Below are 13003 nucleotides of genomic sequence, written 5' to 3'. Positions count from 1 at the left end.
AAGGAAGGAAGGAAAGGAAAGGAAAGAAGGAAGGAAAGGGAGGAAGAAGGAAGGACTGGAGGAAGGGAGGAAGGAAAGGGGGAAGGAAGGAGGAAGGGAGGGAGGGAGGAAGAAGGAAGGACTGGAGGAAGGGAGGAAGGAAAGGGGGAAGGAAGGAAAGAGGGAGTGAGGGAGGAAGGAAGGAAAGAAGGGAGGAAGGAAGGAAAGAAGGAGGGAGGGAGGGAGGCAGGAAGGAAGGAGGGAGGGAGGGAGGAATGGAGGAAGGAAGGAAGGAGGGAGGGAGGGAGGAGAGTGAGGGAGGGAGGAAGGAAGGAAGGATGGAAGGAAAGGAGGGAGGAAGGAAGGGAGGAACGAAGGAAGGAAAGGAAAGAAGGAGGGACGGAGGAAGGAAGGAAGGAAGGAAAGAAGGAAGGAAGGAAAGGAGGAAAGAAGGAAGGAAAGGAAAGAAGGAGGGAGGAAGGAAGGAAAGGAGGGAAAGGAAGGAAAGGAGGGAGGGAGGAAGGAATGGAATGGGGGAAGAAGGAATGAAAGGAGGGAGGGAAGGAAGGGAGGGAGGGAGGGAGGAAGGAAGGGAGGAAGGAAGGAAGGAAGGAAGGAAGGGAGAAAGGAAGGAAGGAAGTAAGTAAGGAAGGACAGAGGAAACTGACCTGAAGGCACGGCGTCGCTCGGGTCAGGAGCCGTGAATCACATCAACGTCGGGAACATTCACAGACAAACAAATGTGTGACATCGAGCCCTTGTGACCAGAACATGGCTGAGTTTTTACACTCTGACTAAATGCAGAAATATACCAGTAGAGAAGGGGTGAATGATTTAGAGAATGAAGGAAGGAAGGAAGGAGGAAGGAAGGAAGGAGGGAGGGAGGAGGAAGGAGGGAGGGAGGGAAGAAGAAGGAAGGAAGGGAGGAAGAAGGAAGGAAAGGAGGAAGGACGGAAGGAAGGGAGGGAGGGAGGGAGGGAGGGAGGGAGGGAGGAAGGAAGGAGGAAGAAGGAAGGAAGGAAGGAGGGAGGGAGGGAGGAAGGAAGGAGGAAGAAGGAAGGAAGGAAGGGAGGGAGGGAGAGAAGAGAGGAGGGAGGAAGGAAGGAAGGAAGGGAGGGAGGGAGGGAGGGAGGGAGGGAGGGAGGGAGGAAGGAGGAAGAAGGAAGGAAGGAAGGAAGGAAGGAGGGAGGGAGGAGAGGGAGGGAAGAAGAAGGAAGGAAAGGAGGAAGGACGGAAGGAAGGGAGGGAGGGAGGGAGGGAGGGAGGGAGGAAGGAAGGAGGAAGAAGGAAGGAAGGAAGGAGGGAGGAGGAGAGGGAGGGAAGAAGAAGGAAGGAAAGGAGGAAGGAAGGGAGGAAGAAGGAAGGAAAGGAGGGATGAAGGAAGGAAGGAAGGGAGGAAGGTGGGAGGAAGGAAGGAAGGAAGGAAGGAAGGAAGGAGGAAGGAAGGAAGGAAGGAAAGGAGGGAATAAGGAACGAAGGAAGGAAGGGAGGAAGGAAGGAAGGACGGAAGAAAGGAAGGAAGGAAGGAAGGAAGGGAGGGAACCAGGAAAAGAGGGAGGAAGGAAGGAGGGAAGGAAGAAAGAGAGGAAGGAAAGAAAGAGAGAAGGAGGGAAGGAGGAAGAACAGATGGGAGGGAGGAAAGAAGGAACAGTCAAAACAGACAATATACTTTAGCTCCCTCCTTTCCTTCCTTCTTTCCTTTCCTTTCCTCCCTTCCCCCCTTCCTTCCTCATTTCCTCCCTTCCTTCCATCCTTCCTTCCTCCGTTCCATCCTTCCTTCCTTCCTCCCTCCCTCCCTTCCTTAACTCAAGGACAACAGGAAGGTTAATACCAGATTTTGCGAGTAAGACGGCAGAACAATTGATGGCAGGTTAAATGCAGATTCAGAGTAAATGTGAGTTCCAGCTCAGCTCAGCAGACGACAACAGAGTCAGAGATTTATTTCTTTTAAACTCTCACTTAGTAAATTACAAACTGAACCAAGTGCTGACGACAACGGAGTGAGTCCAGACACGGCTGCAAGCAAGCAAGCAGCACAAATACTCTCTGCTGATAGTAACTCTGCTAATAATCCCTCTAAAAGTAATCTGAGTATTTCTCTTTGTTCTAACTGTAATGGAGTAAAGTTACATTTCTCATGTATCCTGATTATGTAATGCTGTTACACACATTTCATAATCAGCACTACCTTAATTCAACATTTGTACATTTTTGTGCAGAAGTGTCTGTCATAGCTGTTAATCAAGATGCCACAACCCCTTTTTATATCGTTATATAACTAATTAAAATGTATTAGTGCAGGGGAGTCAAACTCATTTTCATTTAAGGGCCACATACTTCCAAATTTAATCTCACATGGGCCGGATCATTAAAAACATGAAAGGAAGGAAGGAAGGAAAGATGGAAGGAAGAAAGGAAGGAAGGAAGGCAGGCAGGAAGGAAAGAAAGATGGAAGAAAGGGAGGAAGGAAGGAAGGAAAGAAGGAAGAAAAAGAAGACAGGAAGGAAGGAAGGGAAGATGGAAGGAAGGGAGGAATAAGAAAAGTGGGACGGATCATTAAAAAGATGAAAGGAAGGAAGGAAAGATGGAAGGAAGGAAAAGAAGGAGGAGAAGGAAGAGTAGACAGGAATGAAAGAAGGAAGGAAGGAAGGAAGGAAGGAAGGAAGGAAGGAAAAGAAGGAAGAGTAGACAGGAATGAAAGAAGGAAGGAAGGAAGGAAGGAAAAGAAGGAAGGAAGGAAGGGAGGCAGGCAGGCAGGCAGGAAGGAAGGAAAGATGGAAGGGCGGGTTTATAACCGATATCACAGTCGGCCACCAGGGGGCGATCACGATGTTCTGGCTTAGTTTTTAAGGAGGTGTCATAACTCCGTATTTAAACTTACAGTCAAAAACACCTGTGGCTCAGCGACACACACACACACACACACACACACACACACACACTCATATCCCATCTGCTAACATGGAGGGCGGGTTTATGACTGATATCACATTCGGCCACCAGGGGGCGATCACGATGTTTTTAAGGAGGCGTCATGACTCCGTATTTAAACTTACAGTCAGTGATTGAGACGATCAGTCTGTTACATCAGACTGTGAAGTAACAACATATTTCACATTCGTACAACGTGCTGTCACACACCTGCTGCCATAAAACACACTCACACACACACACACAGATAGACACGCACACAGATAGACACGCACACACACACACAGATAGCCAAGCACACACACTTTGACACAAGCACAGACACACACACACACCGAGACACACTCTCTCACACACACGCACACATACACGCTTGCACACACACTAACACACACACACAACCACACCCACAAGCACAGACACACACACACACACACACACCCACACCCACAAACACATACACACTTGCACACACACACACACACCCACACACACAGACATGCATACACACACACACACACACACACACACACACACACTTTGACACAAGCACAGATACACACACAGCCAACCGACCCACACACGCACACACACCCCGACACCCACAAACAGACACACAACCACACCCACAAGCACACACACACACACAGCCAACCCACACACACACGCCGACACCCACAAACACAGATACACGCACACACAGCACCTTCCTCTCACACTTTTACACAATCCCCATCTATATTTTTTCTGTTACCACAATGGTCTGTTCTCACACACGTACACACACACACACACACACACACACACACACACACGTACACACACAGACACACACGTACACACACACACACACACACACACACACACACAGACACACACGTACACACACACACACACACACACACACACACACATACACACACACACTTCTGTGTCATCAGAATGTCCGTTACAGCATTATGTCATCTTTCTATTCCAGAAAAACACCTGTGGCTCAGCGACACACACACACACACACACACACACACACACACACACACACACACACACACACACACACACACACACACACACACACTCACCACATACCAATATACTTCAGCTTGTGAACATATATTTTTATACCTGAACTATATTCATTAACCTTTTATAGCCACAAAGACATTTCTTAATGCCGTCATCGTCTATCTTCGTCTCCTCTTCCTCTCCTCTTCCTCTCGTCTTCCTCTCGTCTTCCTCTCACACTCGCAGACTTCTTGTGTTTTATGGTTCCTTTGAGATTACGGCTCATCACATATGGCTAAAGGTTTCCGTGAAGAGTCTCGCGTGTGTGTTCTGGTATTCATGACTTAATGAGCAGAACTTTGCAGATGTCCGTTTCACTCAGGGGCCATCATCCACACGGAGACGCTTTTTGGTTTAAACGCAGATGTTCCTTCCTTCCTTCCTTCCTTCCTTCCTTCCTTCCTTCCTTCCGAAGACGATAAACAGGAATTAAAGTATATTGAATGCAATCTTGACCTCTTGGTCTAATAGCAACATGGAGGCTAGAGTGCACAACAAACCTTTACTCTATTCTACTCTACTATTTTCTGCAGCTTTCCCAATGAAAATGTGATGATCAGACATTCAGAAAAGTACCCTACACTCACTATTTAAAAGCAAAAACACACATATCTGAATTAAAATGGCTGTAGCTCCTGAATAACTGTGAGTATTTGTATAAATAAGGTTGTCAGAAATGAAAAAACTCCCATAAAACGGGAAAAAAAGTCAGTAACGGTAAATAAAAATGTGATTTCAGTCTATATAATTGCCTGTTGTCTTATGTGTAAAGGTGGAGGGAAGTATGGGGGTATAAACTAAATGCCAGTGGTTTTGTAAGAGATAGCAGAAGGTTTGAAGGTTGTACCAAAAAAAGAGGTTTTCCTGATTACAGTGGAACCTCAAAGGGGCTGGAAAAAGGTCATCTAGTGTAGTTAATAGAGGTTAAATAAGTCTAAAGTTGAATGCAAAAAAACTAAAGAGTGAGTAACAGTAATACATCAGTGTGAAATGACAGAACAGCAGGGAAGAATCGCAGCTCGTCTTACAGCAGAGTCACCGCCATGACATCTGGAACGAGCCATCAGAAACACACCCAGACACACCATTTATCTTCAAGGCTGACAGCATATGTGTGTGTGTATGTGTGTGTGTGTGTGTGTGTGTGTGTGTCTGACTCCATGTGACTGACCAGGAAATGCGGGCTCCTTCAGTGACAGACTCCTTCACTCCTTTTACTGTCCACTGTAATTTCTGCATAGTGGAACAAATAAAGGACTATCTTACCTGATCTTAACACATAGAAACATGAACTGTACTGTTAGGTTCTGATTGCATGCAGCAACCTACAGCTCACCTCCACTGGTCTTCCACTGGCTCTCTATCGCAGCATGCATGAAGGCCAACATCCGTGACGTCACCCATTGGTTTGTGGACTGCTGCTCGGAAGCCAATAGTTTCGAATCTGGGCAGCGCCATCTTGAAAATTTCAGGTGCATGCTGGGAAAAATAAAAACACAGATTCTACTTATATGAGCATGAGGCGGGGCCATGGGCGGAGCCATGGGCGGAGCTGGGAGGTTGCTATGGTTATGAGGGCTGGATCTCGAGGACATTGGTCAATCAACCTGTCAATCAGGATGTAGCCACGCCCTAATGCATACCCTGCTTTATCGTCACATATAAAATCAGGGAGGCCAAAATGTCCCAAATGAACATCATACTGCATTGAAGAAGGCTTTAAACTAGCGATTGAGACCATAAACACATTTTGAAAACGTTTACTGAGGTTAGAAATCAAGTGAGAAGTTGGTGAATTCTCCATTGACTTGTATAGAGACGGTCGCCCCCTGGTGGCCTTTTGATAGAATGCAGCTTTAAGTTACTTCCGCGTTGGCTTCATTTCAGAGGACCAGAACTCCCCGCCTGCCCTGCACCAACAGTATTTATTATTATTATAATTATTTTATTTTATTTAACCTTCATTTAATCTCGAGGGATCATTGAGGGCCTTATTTTCAATGATGTGGAGAGCACAGAGGAACAAATGGGCGCTTTTCCACTACACAGTTCCAGCACCACTCGGCTCGACTCAACTTAGGTTTTTTTTTCGTTTCCACTAGGGATAGTACCTGATACTTTTTTAGTACCTGCTCTGCTGAGGTTCCAAGCGATCCGAGCTGGTCAGAAGAGTCATGAGCCGTCCCACACAAGAATCAACCCGGCAACTTTGTGTGTGACAGAAAGCCACATACAGCAGCAAGTACACCATCGCCTCCATGTCCTCCATTGTTTATGTGTTTGTGTCGCGTATTAAACGAAGTCACAGCAGCTTGGTGGAGCCGTACTGTGACGACCCCGCCCACGTTGAGGAGGAACTATAGCAATGGAAAAGGTTGTTCCTGGAGTCGATTCGAGCAGAGTAGTGCTGGAACTGTGTAGTGGAAAAGCACCATATGAGACACACAACAACAAAAACAAACATTGTTAAAAGCAGATTAGCTGGAAATCATATTTTTAAATTGGTCCATAGAAACGATTGTGTTGAGTTTGAGTGTCTGTTGTAAAGTAATCCAGGATGATGCAGCAGAGTAAATTGATGTGTTGAATAGATAATAAAGTGCTAGAATAAAGTGTAGAGAATAAGTTCTCCAACAATCAGTAATTATTGTTATTGGTTTTTAAAAAAGATTTTTTCGGCATAGATGCCTTTATTTAACTGTAGATAGACAGGAAACAGCGGGGGGGGGGGGGGGGGGGGGGGGCATGCAGCAAAGGTTCTCTAACCAGGACTCGAACCAGGGTTGGCTGCACATGTGGCATGCGCTCTAACCACCACCTCCCCCTTAAATAAAAACATACAAACCTCCAGCTACAAATAAATTCTTGTTGTCAGCAAACCTTTAGTGTCATGTAAGTAAAACACTGTTCAGTTCACTGGTAGAAACACCTGAGTGTGAAATGTTCTGCAGTGTGATATGGAAATATGAAACCTCCAGTGCAAACACACAGTCTCATTTATTATTATTTTATCATGACTTTTGACATGACAGCATGACATCACTTCCTGTGATGTCATGCCTCTCTGAAATACCAGAGGACAGTGGATAGACGTGACAAGCAAGACAAAATAATCGGTCCACTACCAAACTATCAAGAGTTAATTTGTCTGTTTCAAGCATCGCTGGTCTGGAATGCATCAACAAACGTTCTGGGAAACTAAGAAAAGAAAGAGAAAGATGGTTTTGAAATTGACTTCACATGTGTTTCATCTCACATGTTTCCTGACGTGTATGGTCTATGCAGGTAAGCTAGGCGAAAACTCTGTAACTTTGGTTCAGTTACTGTCAAAGCTAAAGGTTAACCTTGCTATGGTGGAAAAAATAAGTTTAATCCTGCTCACTGGCAGGTTTTTAGACTCTTTTTATCAACGCCCTGTCATGGCGACTGAAGAGGTTTCATTCCTGACCCCCCCCCCCCCCCCCCCTGCTTCCAGGAGCAGAGGCTCCTGCAGGTGTTCATATGCTGGCATCACGTGTCTGAATGTGAGTCAGCTGTTTTACACTCAGTGCTAACATATGTCTATGTAGCTAACGATAATAATTGCAGACTATTTATTATCTTGTTTTTGCAATATTATGAACAGAGATGCTTATTAATAACAGCATCCTTTATGTGGGGTTACCCTTCTTTTTTACATTACAACCGGTAACACACTTAGTAACACATTATACATTTTTCAAGTGAGTATTATTATCCTCTATTCAGTTTTCAGTGTCCATGTGCAGTGTTTTGTAAACTATATTTCTCTCCATGTCCACATAACGTGCAACAAGTGGCTTTTTCATCCTGATGTTTGAAACAGGTAACATACATAATCAACAAATGCTTTTTAAAAAAAAATACATTCAACTGCTCAAAAAGTATAGCATTTCTAAAGTGCTTCAGTCTTTTGGGGACTTGTCTTCAGTGTCTGTGTGTGTGCAGCAGACCTGTATTTAAGCAAACTCCACATTCACCCTCTGTAGCAGCTCAGGAGACAACAGCCCCCCTGTCATCATGGCTTCCAAGCCCCCACTGCCCCTGGACCTGTTTATATCCTGCAGAGACTGGTACAAATAACAACATAGCAACAATATAGTTATCAATCTTCCAAAATCTGTATTGTTTTCAACCCAATAAATATAAATACTTCATGTAGCCCATCAGTGAAATCATAAGATTAGTGTACTCACCAAAATAGTTGATTGTCTATCTGCAATACTTCTGTTCTTTCCTGGCTGCATCCAAGAGTTTTTTGTTTCCAGTGAACTTCTTGTACATCTCTGTGCAGGGATAAGTGAAATTGACACACACGTGCAACTCAGCCTTGACACTGTCCACATCCAGACGATTCCTCTCGTTTCTCCATGCAGTTGTCATCATTGAAAAGACACGTTCTGTGTGTGCATTGCTGCATGGGATGGAGAAAATATAGGCGCTGACCTTCCTGAGATTCACAAGTGGTACATCTCCTTTAGAAAACAGTTTAAAATATCGTTCCTCACTGTGGCAACCTTCCATTTCTGGTGAACTGAAGGAACCTTCCACCATGGCGTATTCCTCATACAGTCCATCCATATCAATGCAGGCCGTATATTTTAAATTTGTAAGAATTTTAAAACTTATTTTTTCACTGGGTGTTTTTTATTGTCCTTTAGACCAACAGCAACCACACAATATAACAGTACAATATGGACAGACTGTCACTCTGCCATGTGAAGTTCTATACAGCGACAACTTTGGAGCTGTTCAGTGGACCAGATCTGGCCCTGAGAAACAAGTCTACATTGAGCAGGAGAGGCGCATGAAGACAGAAGACCAGGATCCATCTTATATGAACCGGGTGCAGCTGGATGGAGATAATCTGTCTCTGATTCTGAAGAACGTGAGCAGCAACGATGAAGGAACATACGAGTGTCGCCCTGTGGGAGAGGGAGGAGCTAAGAAGGAACCCATCTGCATCGTCTATCTGACTGTTGAAGGTACGTTTTTGGATGTAAGAAATGATAGTTACACATTTGGACAGGATTATGATCACTTTTCCATAGTTACACATTTTGTTCTTCAGGCTTCAGCACATTAACTTATAAATAAAATAATGGATGTGACATTAAAGTCTCAGCTTTAATTTAAATATTTTTTACATCACTGTAGAAAGAACTGTGGAGGAAATAAAATCCTTTAACACAAGAATATGCAACTGTCCAAATAATTCTGGACTGTACCTGACAGCTGTTTCTGCTCTGCAGGTGCAACAGCTAAACATGAAGAACCTGGAGAACATACTGAACATGGACATCGTGGAGTAATACCAGTTATTCTGATTGTTGTTGCTGTTCTTGTTGCTCTTGCTACTCATGCTGGTGTTGCTGCTCTTGTTGGTTTCATCCTCAGAAGGCTATTAGAGAATAATCCAGTCCTACCTGTTGTTGATCCAGATGCTCTTCAGCAGCTGTAAGCGAATGAAATAACCATCACTTATAACACCTCTGACACTCAGGTGTAAAAACGAAATTAAAGCTGTTGCCACTTTATCATGGTGGAGGGTTTTGAGCTTGCAGGTAGGGTCTCCCACGACTGATTGGTCCCAGATAATAAACTGGACTGACAGCAATCCAGAATAATTTAAATTAAGACATTACCCATGACCCTGAAACTAACCCTCAATATCTGACTGAAGATTTCACTCAGTGCCATAAGAAGATTGGTCAGACTCTTCAGTCTTGTTACACATAATAACAAAAGCACAAAAACAGCTCTATTGTCCATACATGTATGAACACAACATTGTATAAAAAAAGTTACATTGTACTAAAAACATGAAATAAATAAGCTGATACAGTAATAATAAGCAGTAGGGTTAATGCATCAATTACAGAAACCCTAACCCTAACCCTTACCAGAAAAACCAAAATATCGTTTGTAAAAAAAAGTTCAAATATTTCAATAATTTCAATCAATGGACTGATTGGTCTCGGGCAGAGGTAGACTCATCACGAAATGGTCCGCTGCTACTTTCTTCCAGCTGTTAGTAGATAGAAGTGAAGCTCTATCTATGGTTAAACATGCTGTGGCCATTGTGTCCTATCATGAAGGCTCCAGAGAGAGATCTGTATGGTTAAGTGTGGTTTCTGTAACTGCAAAGTATTGCAGTAAAAGTACACTGCTCAAAAAATGAAGGGAACACTTAATGATCTCAGTTTTGTAACAGATTCAACCTTAGTTAGTCCTGTGGGGTGCCAGTCAAAGTCCAGTCTGACAAATAATAAGTCATAAAATGAAAAGTCAAATCATACAAAAACCTGATAGCCAGCAAAGAGTAATTACATAAGTTTGGACCAAATCTACAGCAATGCAAAACAGACAAGCAGACAGTTCAATTCAGTGTTCAACAGTGCATTTATATTCACAAAATACCCCCAATTCCCCAGTGTGACAGGTATGAGTGTGTGTGTGTGTAAGAGCCTCCAATGTTCAATGTTCCACAACAGTTCAATCCCCACCAGCAAAAAGTCTGTTCCAGTCATCCCACAACCCAACACAAAAGCAGTCCAATCCAGTATATACAATATTCCCCCAACACCCACTCAAAAGTCCGTTCCGGCGTTTTCCGGCGGATCTCCGGCATCAAACAAATCAAAGAAAATATAGAAGATATCAGCTACTGTGCTGACAGATCAGTGGCGGTGGGTGCAACATTCACACTGGGTACTCACGGTACTGGGACGGTCAGTCAGTCGGGATCGTCCGGTCAGTTAGGCGGCGTCGGTCTCAACAGCAGCTCAGTTAAACTTCAGTGATCAATCAATCTGTCCATTTAGGAAGCTCAAGTGATTGTGAATCAACTTCAGCTGCTTTGGTGTAAACTAAAGTGATAGCAGGTGCAATGGAGAGGCATTCATTTCAATGTTTTACGTTGATGTTAGGTGTGATATTGAATCCAGATTGATTGAGTAACTGATTGACGGGTTGATGATTTTTGTTTCCATTGACCATTGTTACGTCATTTTGTTCTCAACTAATTATACAATTAGTTAAGATTTTACACTGGAATCATTCATTCATCAAGATCTGATTTAAAGTGTTTGAACGCTGTATTGTTAGCTTCTTACAGTTTAAGTATATGTATTGTTAGCTTCTTACAGTTTAAGTATAAGTATTGTTAGCTTCTTACAGTTTAAGTATATGTATTGTTAGCTTCTTACAGTTTAAGTATATGTATTGTTAGCTTCTTACAGTTTAAGTATATGTATTGTTAGCTTCTTACAGTTTAAGTGTATAAGTATTGTTAGCTTCTTACAGTTTAAGTGTATAAGTATTGTTAGCTTCTTACAGTTTAAGTGTATAAGTATTGTTAGCTTCTTACAGTTTAAGTATATAAGTATTGTTAGCTTCTTACAGTTTAAGTATATAAGTATTGTTAGCTTCTTACAGTTTAAGTGTATAAGTATTGTTAGCTTCTTACAGTTTAAGTATATGTATTGTTAGCTTCTTACAGTTTAAGTATATAAGTATTGTTAGCTTCTTACAGTTTAAGTATATAAGTATTGTTAGCTTCTTACAGTTTAAGTATATAAGTATTGTTAGCTTCTTACAGTTTAAGTGTATAAGTATTGTTAGCTTCTTACAGTTTAAGTATATAAGTATTGTTAGCTTCTTACAGTTTAAGTATATGTATTGTTAGCTTCTTACAGTTTAAGTATATGTATTGTTAGCTTCTTACAGTTTAAGTGTATAAGTATTGTTAGCTTCTTACAGTTTAAGTGTATAAGTATTGTTAGCTTCTTACAGTTTAAGTATATAAGTATTGTTAGCTTCTTACAGTTTAAGTGTATAAGTATTGTTAGCTTCTTACAGTTTAAGTGTATAAGTATTGTTAGCTTCTTACAGTTTAATTATATGTATTGTGAGTTTCTTACAGTTTAAGTGTATAAGTATTGTTAGCTTCTTACAGTTTAAGTATATAAGTATTGTTAGCTTCTTACAGTTTAAGTGCATAAGTATTGTTAGCTTCTTACAGTTTAAGTATATAAGTATTGTTAGCTTCTTACAGTTTAAGTATATAAGTACTGTTAGCTTCTTACAGTTTAAGTATATAAGTATTGTTAGCTTCTTACAGTTTAAGTATATAAGTACTGTTAGCTTCTTACAGTTTAAGTATATAAGTACTGTTAGCTTCTTACAGTTTAAGTATATAAGTACTGTTAGCTTCTTACAGTTTAAGTTTATTGTAGCGGAACATCTGGCTTCTGACTCTTCAAAAGGAGACAGAAAGTCTGACCAGAATGCCCCTTATCTGATGAGACTGACACGTCATAAATTGGGATCCACATAAATGTAAATAACTGCGATCTTCCCAATACACGTCTCCATTCCGAGAGATGCAACTACACCAGGAACAGGTGTAAATCCTAAGAATTTACACCTCAAATGAACTTTCCACCCGGAATAAAGACAATTATGGCCTCATTGTTAAAGCTAAATCCGTCCGAATAAGTAATAAGCCACTTGATAAATTTAGTAATGTGTTTTAACTCATTACATTTCTTTGATGTCTGTTTTAATTTCGTAATTTCATATTAATGGAACAATGCTTAAGACTATCATCTTCTGTAAGTACAAACAGTGTTAAAAGTCCAACAGGAATTCAGAAAACATATCATTACCTGAGTCAGACAGACTAAGGTAAATATGGTATAATCTTGCTTATTGAGAACAGAAAACTTTCAATAACTAATACTCAAATATTCTATATGTACCAATTTATTGTAAGTTTGTGACCTGAGAACATTTCTAAACAGGGTGTCAATTCATGTCTGTTATGCCTGTACTAAAATGAAGGATGCATTTTGTTTAACGCGTACAAATGTGACAGCAGTGATGAGACATTAAAGAATTAGGTTTTACTTCTTTTAATTAATTCAACCATCACCCCCTTTTTGCTCGCTTCTGCTGGGAGGGGAAACGACACAGACAAGACCCTAATGGGTGTGTCGCTCCGCCTCTC

General features: G+C 41.9%; 1 protein-coding gene across 1 annotated transcript in view; it reads right to left on the bottom strand.

The window, feature by feature from the left end:
- The window catches only part of LOC128373273 (ankyrin repeat domain-containing protein 1-like), a 9698-nt gene extending 4335 nt beyond the window's left edge, over positions 1 to 5363 (bottom strand). The window contains 3 exon segments of the mRNA XM_053333562.1: positions 704 to 773; positions 5004 to 5025; positions 5312 to 5363. Coding sequence (XP_053189537.1) covers positions 704 to 773; positions 5004 to 5025; positions 5312 to 5363 — 144 coding nt within the window.
- Positions 5364 to 13003: the final 7640 nt, after the last annotated feature.

The sequence above is a fragment of the Scomber japonicus genome, chromosome 14, assembly GCF_027409825.1.
Source record: "Scomber japonicus isolate fScoJap1 chromosome 14, fScoJap1.pri, whole genome shotgun sequence".
In the NCBI taxonomy this organism is placed as follows: domain Eukaryota; kingdom Metazoa; phylum Chordata; class Actinopteri; order Scombriformes; family Scombridae; genus Scomber; species Scomber japonicus.
Note: the sequence above shows the minus strand (reverse complement) of the source record. Positions and strands in the feature narration are given on the sequence as shown.